Source organism: Maylandia zebra, linkage group LG8 (genome assembly GCF_041146795.1).
Source record: "Maylandia zebra isolate NMK-2024a linkage group LG8, Mzebra_GT3a, whole genome shotgun sequence".
In the NCBI taxonomy this organism is placed as follows: domain Eukaryota; kingdom Metazoa; phylum Chordata; class Actinopteri; order Cichliformes; family Cichlidae; genus Maylandia; species Maylandia zebra.
In genome coordinates, this window is record NC_135174.1 from 8383575 (window position 1) to 8405544 (window position 21970).

At 44.3% G+C, this 21970-nt stretch overlaps 1 protein-coding gene across 10 annotated transcripts in view; it reads left to right on the forward strand.

Annotated features, from left to right (window-relative positions):
• The first annotated feature begins 6710 nt into the window (after nt 1-6710).
• The window catches only part of cacna1g (calcium channel, voltage-dependent, T type, alpha 1G subunit), a 207819-nt gene continuing 192559 nt past the window's right edge, over nt 6711-21970 (forward strand). For 3 of the 10 annotated variants that reach the window (XM_004557531.5, XM_023153368.3, XM_023153369.3), the window contains exon 1: nt 6711-6961. In XM_004557531.5, coding sequence (XP_004557588.3) covers nt 6869-6961 — 93 coding nt within the window. In that variant the 5' untranslated portion in view covers nt 6711-6868. The remainder of the gene's footprint in view (nt 6962-21970) is intronic. The other 7 variants (XM_004557532.5, XM_004557533.5, XM_023153370.3 and 4 more) reach the window with 5 other exon arrangements.

Consider the following 21970-nt stretch of genomic DNA (forward strand, 5'->3'; position numbering starts at 1 on the left):
TGGGAGATTGGTGCAACCTATTGTTAACGTATGTATTGTCTGAGAGTTGTACTATTATAGTGATAATCTTATAAAGAAAAGGACAAGGCTAAAATTACATAAGGAAGTGAAAGGAACAGAATCTAGTTCATGATTCTTAATTTATTGTTTAGCTAGATGTGTTAGTGTATTCTCTTTTTCCGATTTCTCATGAATTTTGCTCAAATTGCTTGCTTTTTGCCTTTTATGTTCAGTTTGTAACAAAACACTTGACTTCCTGTCTTTGCAACACCAGCAAATTTGTTAGGCTCATTTTTTTCTAGTCACGACCACTTTAGTCGAAATAGGACTGCCATTCCATCTGAAGGCATTTAGGTGTGGCAGAATTGCTTTGTTCTGGCTACAGTCTCCCCAAACTATGTACATATATGAAAAGTTTTGTGCAGGGTGGTCCACATCCTTGTCCTACCATGCACATGCATGAAGAAATCAGAAGCCTCTCAGAGAACACCGCAGGCATCTCCAAAAGTTGATTCTGTTCATCTGGACGTAGGTTTTCTGTGGGAGAAACATTTCGTCACTCATCCAAGTGTCTTCTTCAGTCTCAGCTGACTGCAGGTTTCCCCAATCTTATGAATAGTACATTTGCACAATGACTGAAACTAGCACCACTGAATGAACAATGGGCTGGGAAGTCAGTTCCTTGATCATTAATATGCAACTTCTCATGACCATTGATCAACAACCACTGATCAAAGCTCATTGATCAAAGACCACGAATCAATAGCCACAAAAAGGCCATTGCAGAAGAAGCAGGACGTGTAAAGGTCTTATCAGCCCAAAGGAAACGTGCTAACAGGCATCTGCTGATTCTTAAGGTAATGTTTGTTAACACTGTGATCGGTGGATCTGCTGGGATTGGCAGATGAGCTTGACTCCGTGGCCTACCAGATTTATTTGCATGCACTCTTTTTAGTCTTTTAGCCTCTACACATCAACTTCCACATATTATTTTTAACCTTTAAGCAGCTTAAAATTTATTAAAATCATCTATCGATCGATCCGTGTGTGTTGTGTCCTGCTTTTTCCATAGCTTTTATCTAAAATTATGTCCATACATTGCATACATTAAACCCAAGCCTTTTTTTTACCTTTTCAGTCTGGAAAACCTGGAAAGTTAATGTGAAAACATTAACATGAGTGATCTCAATCCTCCTTTTATGTCTGAATATATTTAAGTTGTGTAAGATAAGGTATAGCACGTTCAGTATTTGCACATGCATCTTTTATTATATAGCTGTTTCACCCAACTGTAGTATCGTGCCAAGAATTCCCCAAGTGAAAGATATAGATTTGGAGAGAACATACGAAGAGCCAAGGCCAACCGGTATGTGTGGAGACGGGCAAGGCAGAGATGGATGCAGAACCACGTCTTGTTTGAGTTAAAGTAAACACAATGAAAAATATCTATTCAGAGAGTCTCGTCTATATCGATCGCTCTCAGAGTGCATGTGTGCACCTTATCTCATCCTGCTGAGGATTCATTTCCCTACTCTCATGAAAGAAATAACAGGTGGAAAGAACTTGATGAGAAGGGTAGAAACTTTTTCTTCTCTTTCTTTTGCAACAAACTTTGCTCTTTTTTTGAATTTTTCTAACTTATTTCTGCTAACATACACACACAGATGTAAAGTTCATATGTACATGCATTGATTTCTGCGTGAGATTATTAGGGCACAGAGTCAGCTGAGTGATGTAGCGAGACAAGGGAAGACACAACGCTTGCATATTGTTTTTTTTTCTCCACTAGTCAAGAAGAACTTAACTAAAGAGGGAAAGGGGGGAGCATGCACGCTGTGTTTGCATGTGTAAGAAAGAAGAAAGGCATCGAAGAACCCAAGAGAGCAGAATACTTGGTGCTGATGAGTTTGATTATGTTGCCTCTCATATAAAACTGTTGTTGTGTGTTTTCATGTGTGTGCCTGTGGTGTAGCGCATGTGTGCTCCTTGCTTTCAGAGTTTTGACAGAGCATATCCCCGTGTATCTTTCCTCTAATTGAATCCATCCCTCAGGGTGTCACCGCTTGTTTATATGCTGACACCATGAAGGTGTGTGTGTGTGTGGTTTCACAATAAAGGCAGTACATTGCAAACTTTCTGCCCTTATTGTTTAATTATAGCCCAGCAGCTGGAGAGTCAGAGGAAGAGAACAAGGGCAGAAGAGGAAGAGTTATTGATTGCATTAGTCAGATTATTCATATTTAATGTTTTGCTTTGTCTCTGTCTCACTACATAAACCCCCTCCTCTGCCTTTTCTTTATGCCTCCCTGTTATAAATCCACCTCATCCTCTTGTAAGACCTCTAGTAAACAATATTTTGTATGCATCAGTAAAACCTGCCCTTTACATCTTCACCTTTCAAAAGGTTTCCATGAATTTTGAGTTGTTATTAACTATAAAATTATTATATTTATAATCCTTTGTCCTTTAAAGGAGGACAAAGCACATACATTTAAAGACTTTTCTATATATTTTACAGTGACAATTTGACTTATAGTCTATAAAATTAAGTGTGTACTCTGTTGGAGCAAGTTGTAATCAGAGGATAATAAGCAATTATAATATATAGCGTATATAGGCTAGCAGTAGCAGTGCCTGAAGCATTTATTCGGCGCTTGCTAACATTAGCTACTGTCAGACACCAAAAGCTGCTGGCTGTAGCAGACCAAGGCTAGCTACAAACAAACCACTAAACACTCAGACACAAACTCACAGAACAGGTGTTCTGTGTCTTTCAGTGAATATCCATTATACGCCCCCAGAGGCTTAGTCAGCAGACTAGCCAGTGGGAGCTAGCCTGTTTTTCCTGTCTAACTCCAGAGGAAAAGCTGCTAATTGGGGATGCTAACTAAGGTTGTCTGTTACACAGTTGTAGACCATGTAGCACAGAGTGTGTCTTAGCAGAACTACTTATTTATTTATTACTGGCACTGTCTCCTTTCACTAGTTAAGAGAACCATTAAACATTGCAGAAGCCCCAACTAAGTTGTTTAATAAAAACACAAAATACAAGCTTGCATTGTTTTTTTTTTAAAAATATTATACATGTTTTTTCGAGTACCTTCTTTTAAATGTCCATTTATGCTTGTTGGTTTCATATCGGCATATACACATAAAGAGATCGACAGTGAATCCCTGAAATTCGGTAACATAACAGGGGAAATAACTGTTTAAGGTGAACAATCGAAGCTGCTACCAACTGGAACGAACAATGCTATTTGATTGAGACAGGGTGTTTGAAGGGTTTAACTATGTAACCAGCTCTAACTCTCCAAACCTCAACCTTCCTCTGTATTGATTTAAAACTGCAGCAAAATGGCAGCCTTGCTAAATAACAGATAATATAAAGTCTCCATTGAACCACCTATAGTGTGAGCCACTAAGGATCTATAAAAATATCCATCCATTGATTTGTAGCTAGTGTAGCTACCAACCAGCAAAGGGGAACATCAGATTGCCTAAGGTCTTGGGTATCTGTCTGGGTATTAATCTTCAGCCTGGGCCTACAAAAGCATTGCTAGTTGTTCTTGCTCTTAGTTCTTATTCCTTGCTTCCAAAGGTTCATGTGTAAATTTTAAAATTTTCTGTTTTTTACACCATGTAAGTGTTTAATATAAATCATACTCTTCACATCCCAACTGAAGATGGCTCACAGAGCTTCAAAAATAAGTGGCCTGTCAGAACTCACTAATTTGACAGATCTTCATATTATTGCAGAAGAGATCATTTCTGGTGAAAGCGTAGGAGGCTGAGAGGGAAAAGGGCAGGACCAGGGAGAGGTTGATTATCACATATTGATTCTGCAGAGATGCATGTAGACCTGCCTTTCTTCGTACTGTACTATAGATTCATGCAAAGTGCATACAGTTCCCTGTTTTATGTCCTTTGGCAGAGTACATTTGCTTCCTTTATGAATGTTTTCTTGCTGACCTATCTAGTATATACACATTTCCTTAATGAGGACAACTTCTGATTTAATTAGAGCACAGGCAGCAGCGTATTCTACAGGTGTAGATTAAACTTGTACTGGAAAAGCAATGTTTGGTTTTCTAAATTTGGAAGAAGCTAATTAGCACACATTATTAATAGATATATTTAAAACGCATCTTTAACCATTCCCTGTCATATGCAGAAGCATTATTATTTTGTTTCAAAGGTTTGTGGAAATTAATTTATTATCAGTTTGCTATATTATTTTTGCACAAATAGGACCAAATTTGCCTGTATTTGAGCTGGAAGGAAAACCAAGTTTCATCAGTGTGTTGAGTTCGATACCCCTACTTTAACAAATTAGCTTATAATGATTCGTTTCTGTTTATTCGTGGACTTCTCAAAGTTTTGATGACTTGAAATTTAGCGGGCTAGTGTATGGTTAAGGGCAACACAGATAAAATGGACCCATTAAATAAAATAACTATTTATTAAACAGTTAGCTGATAAAAAGCTTCCTGACAGCACAGGAGAACCTGCAGAGATGTTCAGGGATTCCTAACCCTGCACATGCTTTCCAGGAAGTGCAGTTTGAAATAGTCCAGTAGTATAACAATCAAGCCTTGGTTGGCCTGAGTAGATATTAAGAAGTGAGTCTAGGTTTATTTTTTTTTATGTTAATTTTAAATCATGTTTCAAATTTAGTTCACTCATTTTGTTTGTTTGTTTTTTCTTTCCAGTCATTAGTTAGGCATCAGGCTCTAGAGACCAGTCTGCAACCTGCTGGTAATCTCCAGTTGTGGGACATGATGTGTAATACACAACTGGTTGGCGAGCGGTTGCTGGCTGTCACCAGGTGAAATTGGTCACTTGCTTCACTAAAGCATTTGCCCACTGCAGGTATTTTTTCTTCGTAGGTTACTAATGCAATTTACATTTAAACCTGCTGTACAACAAAATATTTTCCTATTCTCCTCTCTCCATAACGTTTATATATAATGGTAATTTGTTGGCCAACGAGATAATAAAATTTCTAGCTAGTTTTGTCTGGAGCTTGAAGGAGCTTTATGAGGATGTATGGAGAAACCTAGCGATAATGGTTTGCGCTGGTGAAGACTGCTAATATCAGTTGCTTAAACAAACAAGCCCGTAGAGCTCATTATTTTTAATTAGCCCCGCCTTCTTCTTCCTTAACTGCAAAGACATGCTGGCGCTGCCATAGTGTCGATTCCAGTTTGCACTCTTTAAAACTTTTAGTGCCACTCTTCTCAAAGTAGAGGCCCTCGTGGCTGAGCTTTTGTTTCCTGCTTAATGATCCCGCTCCATGTACTGACTGATCTTTTTAATTGCATCCCTTTGGACTCAGAACTTTCTCTGCATTCTCCAGTGTGTGACATAATCAGGCACAGCCTTCCAGATGCAACAATCATTATCCAAGTGATGCTACTGAGGCTTCCTTTGGACACAGACTTAAATATCCAGCCTACATCAATCAATACTCCTGTTAAGAACTGTTTGGAACTACCAAAGATTGTTGTATTCTTGAATGCTTCTGCGTAGCACAGGTAATACTTAGTGTCAATTAATGGACGCAGTCAAATTCCTGATTTCTTATTTTTATGTATCTGAAACATTTAAGAGTGACAAAAAAAAAAGGAAATCAGGAACATCCACACACGTACTCATCATCTAACAGATGCATTGGGGGTAACTTTGGGTTCAGTACTGTGACCAACGATCCCTGAGCACATGGACTGTAGGAGCCCAGGATTGATCCAACAAACTTCTGCTACCACCTGAGCCACAGCCCAGATGAACGAATTCAAGACTGCTTAGCTGAGACGTTTGAGATTCTTTTCTACTTCGTGTAAAGCAATCAAGCCAGCGGAGGCTTATTTGGACTAGCACAACAGAGGGTTGTTTAAAATTCTCTGTTTCACCATTTTCATCCATCCTGCTCTTGCTTTTCTGTGTTGACAGGTCATGCTGACCCAGCTTCATAATGGGTCAGTGGGATGAACGAGCAAGTGGCGACTAATGCGATAAAAGACAGACAAGTCATTTGTCCTCACGGCCTGCATGCACACTTTTACACACCACTCCTTCTATTCACATGTGTGAAATGCTCACACTTGGACACACACACATATGACAAACTGTTATCTTTCTGTCTAACATTGTTAGCCAGACTGGATGCAGGGTGCTGCCTGCAGGTGTAGTGCCATCTATAATACGAGTGGTGTGTGTTTGCTTGCATGTATTCAGTAAAAATGCGGTGTGGTTGTGTGTGTGTGTGTACTTATTGAAACAGTATTACCCTAATCTGTGTTTAGTCTCATCATTGATTGGTGTCACATTGCTCTAGCTGGCATTTAGCCTAACCACATTAGGTCTGCCCACTTCGACCCCACAGTCAATAAAATTCATGCGCTATGCATCAAGATGTCGCCACGTTCACTAACTGTAGACTTCACCCTCCTTTTAGTCAGCTTTCCAGTCTTCCAGCATCTGCCTTTGTCGTCTTTTGTTCCGCCTCAGACGATCTCATCTAAAGTGCCTATCCATCTCCCTCGCTAACACCCTGAACAATTTCCAACATGCCTTCCTAACGGATCTTTGGTTAAGAGAAATGAGAGCAGTGACTGCCACTCTGTACAGTTACAAGCAAGCTTTCCTATTTCCCAATTTTTCCTTCTTGGCTTGTTCTCCTTTCAGAAACAGCTTTTGATATAAAGAGATAAACATGCATCACTTTGTCAGATGAGGCTGGGATAATGAGGTCACTGGAGAAAGCCTTGAGAAATGCACATTTTTCTGCCGATTGTCACTGTAAGCTGCTGTCATCTCTCTGTGTTATATTCCTTAACTACTGTTCTGCACATGGTTCGAGCGAGCGTCCATGCTGGTGATCCTGCTGAACTGTGTGACACTGGGCATGTTTCATCCCTGTGAAGACATCAACTGTGACTCGGAGAGGTGCAAGATCTTACAGGTAAGGCTGTTCCTGGCTCAATATGATATGTATGAACTGTGTAAGTTGTAATTGTGCTTCACTTCCAGGACATCAGAGTTCCTATATATGTGTGTGATTGAACTTGCACAACAACGGCTTACTAAGAGTCAGTAGTTGTCATGTTTAAATTTGTATTTGCTTTTATATATTGTGGGTTCAGTGTGTTTACATGAGTTGGGTTACGTGGGAAGAATGATATCCTGTACTTAATACAAAATTAATTAATTAGTTTTTAATATATCTTAAACTCAATTTTATGAGTTGACACCGGTAGAGGGAGGCCAAAACCAGTTGTACCAGTTACCAGAGCTAAGCTAACATTATCTGTCAGTTAACCTGCACTGAGCTTTTAATTTTTAATCATGTCTTATATCGTTTGGTTGATTTCATTCATTTATCATTCATATTTTATTAAGCAGGTTTTGAAGTAATTAAGTTTTTTAATAATCTGAAGGTAAAAAGTTAATGATTTAATCAGCTCGTTTCTGTTTACATATTTCTCCAAAGGTTCTCGAATGATTTTGTACTAGCTAATTTTTTAAGAAAGAAATTATAAAAAGGTTACCTTAAAAAAAACAAAAAAAACCCCAGTATTTAATACAATGTTTAATTACTAAATTTAGTGTTAAATTTTACAAGGAATTATGAATGCATGTTGTTGACCGTGCTAGCTAGTTTTAGCTTTAGGTGATAACTCCTCAGGTCAACAATCTTATCCAAATGTGGCAATGATTATGTTCACAGGGCTTGAAATGATGTCTGAAGCCCTTGTTTCTCAGACTTTTCATGTAGAATAAAACAAATACACACATTTATACTATTTCAGCTCTCTCAGCCTACACAAACCCTCACCCTCCAATCACCTTCGGATTTTAGACTGTGTAAAACAACCAGTTGTTAACGTGGAAGATGGGGTGTAGTGGTGCATTGTCCAATATCTGCTTGACAAACTCTAAAATTCAAATTTCCACTTCATAAAATTTCATTTGCAGAGCAGTCCTTACCTTTAAAAATATCCTGACATCTCCCTCTCCTGCTTTGTCTTTCTTACATCTTTCTCCATTACTGGGTGTTGCACGCTGAGCTTTTTTTCCTCGCTCCGGGAAACACTGTCAGCTTGACATTAGCTAGCAGACAGATTTTGTGAGGAACTGCAAAAATGGTTTGTGTGTTTGGTGAGATTTGTTAAGCTGTTTGAAAAGTTGCATTTGAAATTGCCACCCACTTAAAAACCGTATTCCTTTTATGCACACTCCTCTTTTGTAGCTCAGTTCAGCTAGTAGCTGAGTACTGCAACTGAACCTTTATTTACATCTGCACCATGAACATAACACAGAGATGAGAAGAAAGAAAGGATGTGTTGATGGCATAACTGATCTGTGGGATGTTATTATTTTCTAATAACTGAGTATCAATGCCACAACTGGAAGTGAAACCAGGCTCCAACACACAAAAAATAGCTAATTTGCAGGTAACTATATGTTTTAGCCTGTCTATCAGATTAACTTGCTCATCACGTAATGGTACCAGTATAAGTCTGGTCCAAGTTAAGAAAATACTAGAATTTCACCCCAAAAAATGGAGCACAGACTTCTTGGGTGGTCTGCGTCTGAAGGTCAGCTTTACCACAGGTGAAGCTTAGCAGCCAGCTATCAGCTACAGTAGCCAGTGTCAGCACAACCGTCAATCAAAGCAGCCACAGCCCTAACTGTAAGCCTTAATGCTATCCACATGGGCGACTTTACTCACTGCCTGGTAATTTCCAACACTCTTTACAATCCACACCACCCATTTGCAATGCAGGCTTTTAAGTGAACTGTGGTTTAACAATTGTCCAAGAACTCTTTGCCAGATGTCCAAGTGAAAGAAGGAACATACATATGCATGGCAGCAAGACACTTCCTTTACTGGCGCTCATTTATCCTCCATGTTTCCTTTATGAAGACAAAAACAAGCAGTGTAACTGGAAAGTATTAAACAGGTATTTCAGGGACAGCATCCACACACTCTATAGCAAGTAAATAAGGACAACTAATGCAGAGTGTGGGAAGAAAACATCAGACGTTAATGCTGCGCAAATCCCTGTTTGCGTGGCAGATCATGAGGAAACACAACCATTATTTAAACAGAACTATAGCAGCTGACAGGGAGCAGGAACACTGAAACACTGAGATAAATTCTAAAAATGTCTAAAAAACAACGCATTTAAAAGAATCCCGGAACGAGCTGCTGCTTTCCAGCATATCTGGTCTCTGCAGCTCCCCCCATTTACATTATCTGAGATGTAAGATAAACAACAATATTATGTGGAGGCGTTTCCATTAATTTACAGACCTGCTTTAACCCAGTAAACACTAATGGAGGAGTGCCGCTGTTCGCACTGTGAAAAGCAGAAGCCTAGAAAACACTTTGTTTTCTGTGCTGAGGGAAACAAGCGGAGTGAGGTGCAGCAGAATGGATCCGCGTTATCTGGCATTGTTCATCTTCTGCAGTGAGGAGATAATGTGCTTGCAAAGTGTTTCCAAATAGATTGAATCAGAACTAAGTCATCTTATTTTCTTGTCCACTGACTCTGAAATTCAGCAGTTTCATTCCAATATGAGAAATCTACTTCGTGTATAGTCTCAGATGTTAAAGTCGGCTTAGTGGGTAACGCATGTGCTGATCTGGAGTGTTGGAAAGGTAAAGATAGTAGGGAAATAAAAGGGAGAAAAAGGGAAAGCAAATAAATTAAGGTTAGGGGCAGGGAAAGAAAAAAAGGGAAATGAGCAAGAAGAGGACATTTATGGAAAAAGGAAAAAGGCACGATTAAAAGAAATCACAGAAACAGGACAAAAGAATGCAGGGAAGAAAAGGAAGGTAAAGGAATAAGAAAATGTGAAGCAAGGAAAAGGAGGAAGGACAAGATATTAAATTAGGGAAAGGAAAAGTACTGAAGAGAAAGGATAATAGAAGTAGGAAAATAAGAAAGGTGAGGTAACAAAGAAAAACAGCAGAGAAGAAAGGAAACGAAACGAAGAGCAAAAAAAAGAAAGTGGAGAGGAGACGACGGAAAAGCAAGGGGATAAAAGCAGGGAGGAAGAGAAGATGTTAAAATAGAGAATATGGAATAAAAGGAGGTCAAGAAAGGAGAGAAGAGAAAAGGGAAAGATTAGACAGAAGTGAGAGGAAAAGGGGGAAAAGAAGAGCAGAGGTGAGAAAAGAGTTACAAAGAAAAATGGGAAATTTGGTGAAAGAAAGTAGGGGTGAATTCGAAGAATGAAGGTAGAGGAAGCAGGAGAAGGAAAAGGACAGGAAATCAGAGAAATAAAAATGCAAATGCAAAAGAAAAAAGAAGAAAGGACATATGAGGAAGAGGTGATGATGTGACAGGTGAATATGGAGAACAGGATATGTTGAGACGGTTGTGGGGGGGGGACACGGAGCAGAGCTTTGTGAGGGTGCTGTTGCCAGGGCAGCCCATCCACTCCCTGCATCTCTTCTGCTCGCCGACATGAGATGAGATTTAATTCAGCGGCTCTCCTCTCCGAAGCGTAGACGAATGTACGGCAGAGAGGCTAAACGCATTCTTATTAATTCCTCGCTTCCTCCATTTCAATCTCCCCGTCATTGTAAGCGATCATAAAAGCACACACTGCTCAGCTGTCTTTGCCGCACCGTCTCAGACGTCCTCACTCTCCAGTTTTGTCGGCCTCTTCTCGTTCCTCTTCCTTCTGTTTTCGCGCTCAGGGCTCAGTTTGACTTTGTAACCTCTTTAAATGCATTTTTTCCCCCCAACAGTTTTTATTCCGTCTCCATAGCCAAACACAAGCTTTAGCAGGCAGCTACAAGTTGATATTGTTGGCTTTATTCAGCTGGTTCAACAAACTGTAACACTGGTCACTCTCTGTGTTAAGTGTTAGTGTATAATAAATGAGCGATTTTATCAGACTGATGATAAAAGTATGGCCATAACTTTGTTACTGCAATCAGGCCCACAGACAGAGATAACAAAACCCAGTAGCAAAAACATAAATGCACACATTGACTGAGATGGATAAGCTGCCATCATAAATAAACCAACTGTAATTACTTCATTTTACATCAGGAATTCTACTTTGTCTCCCTGGGCTAATGTGTTCCCCAGCTATGCTTTCCCTCTTTGGCTGTGTGTGATGACAAGCTTGAAGTCACGAAATTGACGCTTTTAACATTTGTTATTGGCAAAACATTTGTTTAAATATAAAACCTGGCTGTAGTTTCAATATGGATACCGTGCAAAATCTCCCCTCGTTCATTATATTTCGCTTCCAAGGAGACAGACTTTCTTTTAAAAGAAGTTGAAAGTAATGAAAGGAGCTGTAGTTCTTCAGGCTTGCTGATGTTTTTCTTTCAACATTGTTTGCTTTTTCAATCATTTTCAGTCCAATCTGTGTTCCTGACTGTCTTCAGAGTATTTTGTTGTTTTGTCTCTTGGTTGTTCACTAATTTATAAATCTAATCTATAAATCATTCGAGCATACAACAGTGGATGAACCAGTGTTGTATCCACACATAACAGAAAACTGTAAAAAAACAGTTTTGAATTGCATCTTTAGGCAATTTGTTACCAGCAGCCTTTCATAAAAACACTTCATTTGACTCATTTCTGTAGTTGCATTAATCTGCATTAATACAAAATGAAAAATAAAAAATAAAAATAAAAGAACTCCATCCATTTTCTTCCACTTGACCTCATCAGGGTCGCGGTCCCAGCTACCATAGGGCGAGACCGGGGTACATCCTGGACAGGTCGCCAATCTGACGCAGGGCTTTAAACAGATATTAGCCAAAAGCTCAGCATGGTGTACAGTGTCTCCTTAACAAATGTGGGCACACTAGACAAGTAGAAGATAGAAGTGGTGGCTTTGAAAACTATCTATAGCAGATGAATAGTATCTGAAAGTTATGTTCTTAAGAAGCAGAATAAGAAAAATCTTGCAAAGATGTCACACAACCTCCTGACTTTCAATCAGCCCTTCCTCCTTAAGGAAAGATAACAAAGGAAAATTAGGTGTGCCAAATTACTAAAGAACTGGACTAAAAATTAGGTTTTATGATCATCAAATCATCAACATGTGTGATGTGTGAGTAGATCAGAAGAGAAGTACAACAGTGAGTGTCTACAGCCATTTGTAAAACACGGTGGATCCTCTGTCACTGAATTTAAGAGAGTGGTATTTGGGATATTTTCAAAACTGATGGAATAATGAACACATGAAAGTATAATCAGATTTCGATCCACCATGTTGATTGGCAACACATTCATTCTTCTAGCTCAGGAGGCAGGTTAGTGATTGGAAGGTTAGTAGTTTGATCCCTGGCTCCCCCAGTCTGCATGCCAAGTATCCCTGACAAGATACTAACTCCAAGTTGCTCTCCGATGCATCCATCAGAGTATGAATGTGTGTAAGTGTTAGCGCCTAGCTAACACTGAAAAGCATTGAAGAAAGTGCTCTTGTGAATGGTATGAATGGGTGAATGTTGTATAAAGCACTTTGAGTGCTCCAAGAGAGCACTAGAAAAGCGCTGTATAAGAATCAGTCCATTTACCATTCTGACAATGATCCCAAACACAGAGCCAATGCATTAAAAGCAGTCAAAGCATGCATTAAGGTATGCAGTAAAGGTGAACCTGGATGCACAATTATGAGTCATGGTCTGGCCTCCCTAAAGCCTGGAGTGTCATTGAAGCTGTGTGCGATCATCTTAATAGAGAATGGAACAAAAGGCAACCGTCATCCAAGCTTAAAGAAGCCTGGAGAACTTTTCCTGAAGACTAATCAAGGAAATGACAAGAAGCCTTGCCTATCAGAGTTTAGGCTGAAGAATAAAGAGGCTTCTCACCAAAACCTAAAGAAATGGAAGATGACTCAAGACTTTTACACACTACTGTACTCCACATTTCCAAAGTTCTCAAAAAGCCATTTTTAAAACACACTGTGTTGTGTTACTAGTTGACACAGTGTCATGTATTTAAAGCCCTTAACTTACCCCAATAACCCTCAATCAAACATGAGATCACCATTGCAAGATATTTTAGAAATGCAGAAAATCTTTTCCCTCTTACTTTCGCACTCTTTTAAATGCAGTGGCCTCTCTAGCTGCTCTACTTTAAAGGCCTGATTGATGGCATGCTGCTGTGATGATTGCCCTTCCTGCAGGTTCTGCTCTCAAAACTGAGAACTACTGAAGCTCTGTTAGAGTGGCGGTAAGCTTCATGAAAAGTGTGTGCCTTTCCAAGTTTTACCCAGTCAGTAGACTTTGCCAAAGGTTTCAGTTCAGTTCTAGAGTCACTTCAGTGCTTGTTAAAGCAACAGGATTCAGCAAATTTGTGTCTAAAATCTAGTATTTTATAAAGGCTAAATGCTTCCTATCACATTAACGTTAATGGATCTGTGTTCCACAGTTGCAAGTATTAGTGCCTTAGCTCTCAGATCAGGGCTGTGCTTAACACAGATAGCATGAGGGCTAATGAGGGACCATCGCCAAGACTTTGCTCTGAGATGTCTCTAAATGAGCACTCATCCTGACACGGCTAATGTCGACCGTAATGATCACAGGCCGTCGTGTAGCCGCGGGGTTGGAAGAAGGACGACCCCCTCGTCAATCTGCCGGGATTGTTGAAAGGTTGCCCTTTTTTACAATTTGTTTTAGTGGAAATCCATAGGTCACTTTAAATTCATTTGTTAGCAGTGTCATCGCTGCATGACTAAACAGTATAAAAGGCCATTATTTGGACCATTTTGAGACTGGTATTCAATACAGCTTACATTTTTCTTCTCCTTTATGAGCATTATTTGGATCATCCATTCATCTGTTTTACACTTTAAGATAGTATGGGCTCGAGCCTATACATTTTTTGCAAACTTTAATAGCTGCATCATCACAGTATTCTCATCTGTGCTGTCTATAAACTAAAATAAGGGGGTTTGTAAGTGGAGGTCCACAGTAGCAGTGGCTTCATTAATTATGTACATCATTGGATATATCAGTGTGATTCACTGTAGTCTTATTAACTTGGATGTTGTTCTACACAACACAGTTGTGAAGAACAACAGTGTAGAACAACTGTGTCGACCTCACTGCAGTGAGATCAGTGGGAACAACAGCAGCACGATAACTGTTGCTACATTTTTATGCTCACCAAAAGTCCGCATACCCTGACACTTGAGTCGTGAACTGTTTTGGGTTTTTTCTGTGTATCAAGCACATTATAGAGTTTCAGTTTTGCTGCTTATATGCTATAATATTTGCAGCAGTGGCATTTGTGGGAGCAGCGTTGAATCGATCTGATCTTTTACATTGCAGAAGAGAAAAGGCCTAGGATAGCTTACATCATCACTGAATCAGTTTGTTGTACTCAGTCTGTAAGCTACTTTACATTTACTTTATATGCGTCAGTGCAGATGTCTGTCTGTTCTCTGTTTGCTGAAAGGCAAACAGTAATAAACACACGAAAATGGATTTTCCTTAAAATGCATAGCACCCCCCACCCTATTACTTTGTGTCACTGTAACTGTGAACGTGTACACTGATATTACCACTTAGCTTAAAGGCATCACACTTGCAAGAAAAGTTGTAGTATTATTATAAATGCATAGTTTGGTTTTGTTATCTTTTATTGCTGTTACAGGGTGGATGAACTACATAATCATGACATCATTAAATCAATTAAAATGTCTATAAATCTATAATCCTTATGTGTGTTTCTGTTGTGAAAAAGACAATAAAAAAAGTGTTTGTTCTTTGTTTTTCTGTGCTTTATCTCATTCTGAGACATTATCTTCAGTGGTAAACAGACCGGAGATAAAATCTTTGTGAGTACATCAGTCAGCTTTCCAGCTCAGGGTGGAAAACTAAGAGATGAGTGATAAAATCTCTGCAGCTTTAACATTGAGAATTGTCTCTCTTTTTTTTTACCATAAAAGAAAAATGGATAACATTCTTCTTTAAAAGCTACACTTAACCCTCCATCATCTCCTCTGAAGCAGCTACAGTAGAGAATGTGATGCATGCAGAAAGCTAATAAGATCACGAGCAAGAAGGTGAGTAACAGAGATACAAGTACTATATGGGGGAATTTCATTTGGAAACGGACAAAAGATGCTTTAAAACAGATTCTCATATTATAATATCGCAGTCCCACATGTCACACTTTGGAGTTTCTGAGCTGTAGTCTGTAGTGATATTAGGTTTCTGCTGAACAGGTAATGAGCGAGAGATGGGCAATGAACAGGAGACCAAATAAGATGAGGAAGACTAGGGGTACACTCAAAAAAGCCTTTTTTGGATTCACTTAAAAGAGATTATGTCGAGTGGTTCCACACAATTGTATTAGCTAACCCCTAAATAATAGTGTAGAATACACCAGGCACAGACACACGCACACACAGGTAGGTACAGCCAACTTCCACATTTATTCAAGTGTTGTTGTTTTGACAGCTGACTCAGTCACACAGTCTGACAGCTCACGAGCCCAGCTGATCTCTCCCCTGGCCGCTCCTCCTCGTCTCACTCTAAACACAGCGGAGGGAGACCATCATCAGTCCATAAACAACATCAGCTGTTCTTACCGGCCTCGCAGCGCCGCCCTGTTGAGCCTTCCGCTCCACTCCTCCCGGGGCCACGCCTCCGCCACACACCCCCACCGCCCGTTCGAGGCCGGGGAGCCGTCCGGCCGAGCCAACTCCCCCCCCCCCCCCCCCCGCGAGCGAGAGAGGAAATCGGCCACTGCCATCTGCGCCCCCGGCCTATGGATCACCTTGAACTTAAAGGGCTGCAATGCCAGATACCACCGGGTGATCCGGGCGTTGGCATCCTTCATGCGGTGGAGCCACTGCAGCGGGGCGTGGTCCGAACAGAGGGTGAATGAGCGTCCCAGGAGGTAATAGCGCAGGGAGCCGACCGCCCACCGGATGGCCAGGCACTCCTTCTCCACGGTGCTGTACCGGCGCTCGCGCTCTGCTAGCTTCCGGCTGATGTATAGGACAGGGCGGTCGGCCCCCCTCACCTGCTGGGACAAAACGGCTCCCAGCCCTCTGTCCGAGGCGTCAGTCTGCAGAACAAAAGGGAGGGAAAAGTTAGGAGTGTGAAGCAGCGGCTCCCCACAGAGAGCCTTTTTCACCTGCACAAACGCCGTCTGGCACGGCCCCGTCCACTGGACCAGATCCGGGGCACCCTTTCGAGTGAGATCGGTCAGGGGGCTGGTTAGCTGCGCAAACCCCGGCACAAAGCGACGATAGTAACCCGCCAACCCCAAGAACCGTCTCACCTCCTTTTTCGTCCTGGGGCGCGGGCAGGATGCGATAGCCGCCGTCTTCTCCACCTGTGGACGCACCTGCCCGCCCCCCAGGTGGTACCCCAGATACTGCACCTCCCTCCGTCCAACTGCGCACTTCTTCGGATTGGCCGTGAGCCCCGCCCCCCTCAGGGACTCCAGGACCGCGGCCACCCGCAGCACATGCTCCGCCCAGGTGTCGCTGTGGATGATCACGTCATCCAGGTAGGCGGCAGCATACGCTGCGTGCGGACGCAGTACCCGGTCCATGAGACGCTGGAAAGTGGCCGGGGCCCCGAACAGGCCAAACGGAAGTGTCACGAACTGGTACAAACCGTACGGAGTGGAGAAGGCCGTTTTCTCCCTGGCCTCGGCAGACAAGGGAATCTGCCAATAGCCCTTGGTTAAGTCCAGTGTCGTGAAAAAGCGGGCCGTGCCTAACCGGTCCAGGAGCTCGTCGACCCGAGGCATGGGGTAGGCATCAAAGCGTGACACTTCGTTCACCCTGCGATAGTCGACACAGAACCGTATAGACCCATCCTTCTTCGCCACCAGAACGATGGGGCTACACCAGGCGCTGTGCGACTCTTCTATTACTCCCATCCTCAGCATTTCCGCCAATTCCCTCTGCACGATTTTTCGCTTATGCTCCGGGAGCCTGTAGGGCCGTGAACGCACCGTCACGCCGGGCTGTGTCACGAAATGGTGCTCGATGAGGGACGTCTGGCCGGGCAGGGGGGAGAACACGTCCGCAAAACGCTATTGCAACGCGACAACATCCGCTCTCTGGGCCTGTGTGAGATGGTCATCACAAGGGAGGGAGGTGGGAATGATAGAATTTGGCACCTCAGGCCCCAACTCATCTCTCTCCTTCACCAAGCTCACCAGAGAAGCGGTTTCAACCTCTCGCCACAGTTTGAGGAGATTGAGGTGATAAATCTGCGTGGCTCCTCCCCTGTCCGACCGAGCGACCTCATAGTCCACGTCCCCGACTCGCCGTGTGACCACAAAGGGTCCTTGCCACTTGGCGAGCAACTTCGAGCTGGAAGTAGGGAGTAACACAAGCACTTTATCTCCCGGTGAAAATTGCCTGAGCATAGCCCCTCTGTCATACAGGCGTTGCTGACGCTGCTGAGCCTGGAGCAAATTCTCCCGTGACAACCTCCCCAAAGTGTGGAGTTTTGCTCTCAGGTCCAACACGTACTGAATCTCATTTTTGGCGGGGCTCGGACCGTCCTCCCAGCTTTCTTTAATCAGGTCGAGCACCCCACGTGGCCTCCTGCCGAACAGCAGTTCAAAGGGAGAAAATCCCGTGGAGGCCTGGGGCACCTCCCGCACTGCGAATAACAGAGGGTCTAGCCAGTGATCCCAATTGCGTTCATCCTCGTTAATGAACTTCCGAATCATGGACTTTAAGGTCTTATTCAGCCGCTCCACCAGCCCGTCAGTCTGAGGGTGGTAGACGCTGGTCCGAATAGATTTAATGCCCAGTAATTCGTACAGTTCCCGCAGTGTACGAGACATAAACGACGTGCCCTGGTCAGTCAGTATCTCTTTCGGGATTCCGACTCGGGAGATGACCTGAAACAGTGCCTGCGCCACACTCTTTGCAGAGATGGTGCGCAGCGGAACTGCTTCTGGGTACCGCGTTGCGTAATCCACCAGGACTAACACAAAGCGGTAGCCGCGTGCACTCCGGTGAAACGGCCCGATGAGGTCCATGCCGATGCGCTCAAACGGGACCTCAATGAGGGGGAGAGGGCGCAGCGGCGCCTTCGGTATGGCCGGCTGGTTAACAAGTTGGCAGTCCGGGCAGGACGCGCACCAGCGGCGCACATCCGCTCGGATGCCCGGCCAATAAAATCGGGCCGTTATTCGCTCCAGAGTTTTCTCATAGCCCATATGCCCTGCCATGGGGTTATAGTGGGCCGCCTGGAAAAGCGTTTCCCGGCGGCCCTGCGGCACCAACAACTGGGTGTGTGTTTCCTCTGTCTGAGTGTCACGACTCACTCGATATAATCGGTCGTTTAATAAGACGAAACGCGGGTAGGTCTGCGCGGCCTCAGGGCGCACCACGTGACCATCAATAGCCATCACTTGGTCAAAGGCTGAGCGTAGGGTGCCGTCACGAGACTGCTCCAGTGGGAAATCACCCATGGGGGACACTTCCGGGGCCGGCGGGACGTCCCGTGAGGGACCCGCCGGCTCCTCCCCCCCGGAGTCAGTGTCGGACGACCCCGCGTCACCGCTGAACGCCGCGCACACGCTACACCCCGCTTCCGGTCGTGATCGCACCCCCGCGTACTGCCCCAGTAGCTGATGAAACCCCGGCCAATTGGTACCCAGAATCAGGGGGTGCGACAGGCGCGGGCTAACCGCCGCCGTTACTCTATGCGTTTTGCCCTTATACTTTAATAACAGCGGCACTATGGGATACCTGTGAACGTCACCATGCACACACCTCACCTCCACCCATTCTGCCTCCAGCAATGCCCCGGGGCGAACCAAGCTTTGGTGTACGAGGGTCTGCGTGCAGCCCGTGTCCACCAACGCCTGGCGTATATCCCCTCGAGTCCTTACCGGAATACTGTATGTCCCTCCTGGACCGGGGGAGGGTGCTGGGGCGCCAGCAACACGAAACACCTGCCCCACTTCCATAAGCGGACAATCCCTCCTCAGGTGCCCCGGCTGCCCGCACTTCCAACACTCCGGCCCCGGCGTCTGTGCTGCTCTCCGTGGCTCGGGGGCGGCTCCGCTTGGCTCGGCTCCCCTGGACGGCACCAACGCCGCGAAAGGGTTAGTGGGGCTCAGCGCCGGCAGCCGCTCTGCCTGCCCTGGTGCCGGCACACGGCGCCTCGGGGCCGGCACTGGGGCCTGTTTGTTCGGCCTCCGTCCGGCGTCCCCGGGTTCCCCTGCTCCAGCGGCAAGGTGGTCCTCCGCCAGCGTCACCGCTACCTCCAAGCTTGCGGGCCGGTGGCACCGGACCCATCTCGCCATCTCCGCTGGCAATCCCTCCGTGAACTGCTCCAGCACCACCTTGTCCACCAGCTTCGTCTCCCCCTCCGATGTTCCCGGTTGCAGCCAGCGTACCGCCGCGTCGCGCAGCTGCCGGGCCCAGGCGAATGGTCGGTCCGTTGTAGCCAGCCGACAGGCCCGGAACCGCCGGCGGTGGTCTTCGGCGGTGAGCCCTAGCCTGTCCACCACCGCCCGGCTCACGTCCGCGAAGCTGCTCCTCGACGCGGAGGCAGACTCAGGGCCGCTGTTTGTGCCTCCCCGGACAGCAGGGGGAGCAGCCGCGGAGCCCACTCCTCCCGCGGCCATTGGCAAGCCTCCGCCGTGGCACGGAAGGTCTCCAAAAAAACCTGTGGGTCGTCCCCGTCCCCCATCCGGGGCACCGCCACCGACAGTGGCGAGGGCTTCGGCGTGGCAGCGGCCCCGACCAGCCGCTCCAGAACTTGCGTCTGCCGGTCCGTCTGCTCCTGCAGCGCGGCCAGGTGGGCACGCTGGTCGGCCGCCTGATCCCGGCTCATCGTCGCCATCTCCGCCAGCATCTGCGCCAAGAATTGCAGAGGCTGGGCGTGTGGCGCGGCCTGTGGGTCGGACATTTCCCCACCGGCACTATCCTGGGTTTCGGCACCACTTGTAGAATACACCAGGCACAGACACACGCACACACAGGTAGGTACAGCCAACTTCCACATTTATTCAAGTGTTGTTGTTTTGACAGCTGACTCAGTCACACAGTCTGACAGCTCACGAGCCCAGCTGATCTCTCCCCTGGCCGCTCCTCCTCGTCTCACTATAAACACAGCGGAGGGAGACCATCATCAGTCCATAAACAACATCAGCTGTTCTTACCGGCCTCGCAGCGCCGCCCTGTTGAGCCTTCCGCTCCACTCCTCCCCTGCAGCTGCGCCCGGGGCCACGCCTCCGCCACAAATAGTTTCAATGACATGCTGTGTTTTGGCAGCTTAACTCAATGACTTAACACAGTTGGGTGGAATCACGTGACATTCACTGAGAGATTGAATTTATGTCTTTTAAAATGAAGTATACATACTGTATACATACCATTATATTGCTGTAAGTTTTGTTGAATAAATTACTCATTTAATGGTTTTAAATTTGTTACATTTGCAACTCCTTTATTTTATTTTTTACTTTTTTGGCCTCTACTACGGTAGCAAATAATCCTTATTTATCTCATACTGGACTTTGGCGTAGCAGCCTGATCTGCTCTCCCCCTCCCTTTAAGCCAACTTTCTACTGATTGGTTGCCCCTGACAAACAAAAGATTTGAATAGAAGGTGGGTGGGACTTCTATCCACACAGTCAGAGACGTTTGCCTGAGATGACCATATTAGGATATCTAAGTTACGTTATGTATACATATGACATAAAAGGAAACGTGCATTAGGTCAACTTTAATGTTTGATGTTATGAATTAAAATAAGCTTCGATGTAACAATGTACTGTGTTACAACCCTGAGTAGATATCAAATACACACACACACCTAGCATGTGACTGGAGGATGAGGAGATGTCACATTTTACGTGTGTGTCTGTGTGCACTGTTACTCTTGCTACTATGAAATGTGGTGATTGAGCTGAAAAAAAATCTCTCTACAATATTATCTCTCTCCACCTGTGAGGACTGGCTCTCAGCTGAATGGCAGATTACAGTTAGCATATCCCATTGTCCTCACCACACAAGGCCTTCATCGGTAGGTATGGCTGCCTGCCTGCCTATCTGCGGGCGTTTGTGTGTGCATGTGATGAAAGCACCTGACCCCGGTGATAATGGCATTCAGGACTTGTGACAGGCAAAATTAGCATACATAGTGGCTAAGATTTATTTTGGAGACGAGTGGAAAGGAAGTGTTTTCACAGAACTGATGGCACTTGTTTCAGGTACACTGTAGATCCTGTCCTGTCTGTTAAGCTGCCTTTTATAGTAAAGGGCAGTAAAAAAAAAACTTCTTTTGGAAGGGCTTCATTGGTCGATATCATTTCAGCTCATTCAAATGGTGACTTCAGCCTAAGAACAGGTGAACATCAGAAGGGTAAACATACACAGTAGGAATTCGTCTATGTTTGTTATACCTTGATTGGTTTTTCCTGCAAGAAATCCGCTCCTGCAAAACAAGTAATGTGCTCACAATGTGGCAGTGACTTTAGTGAAGTATAAATCCAAAGTTTGTTGCAAGCTTTAGCCATGAAAGGCACCGTAGCTGAACAGACAAAAGAAACAATAACAGAAGTGCTGAGCTCCGCAGCAGATCCGAGGAAGAAAAGACACGCTGCTTGACTGACTGCTGGGATCCCAAATCCTCACGGTACTTCCACACTGACAAACACAAGAAAGCTGTACAAAAGTTGAACTTTCCTCAACTTTTAGTGCAGTGGTTTCAGGTGTCACCTGGAAATTTACAACAATTGAACTGAATTTTATTTATATTAGCTTAGAATGGGATAAATCTGGTCAGTGTTTTGGTTGATAATTGTGGTTTTATTTAGTCTGGGTATTTGACCATTTATATTGCTGTTATGGCTCTTTGATCATGCTGACATGACAGATCCAATTTTAATAATTCAGAAAAGTAAAAACCCCAAATTAGCTGCCTGGAATGCCCATTTTGCTACATACATTAGGGACCTACAGTACATGTACAGCCAGCTAACAAGAACAT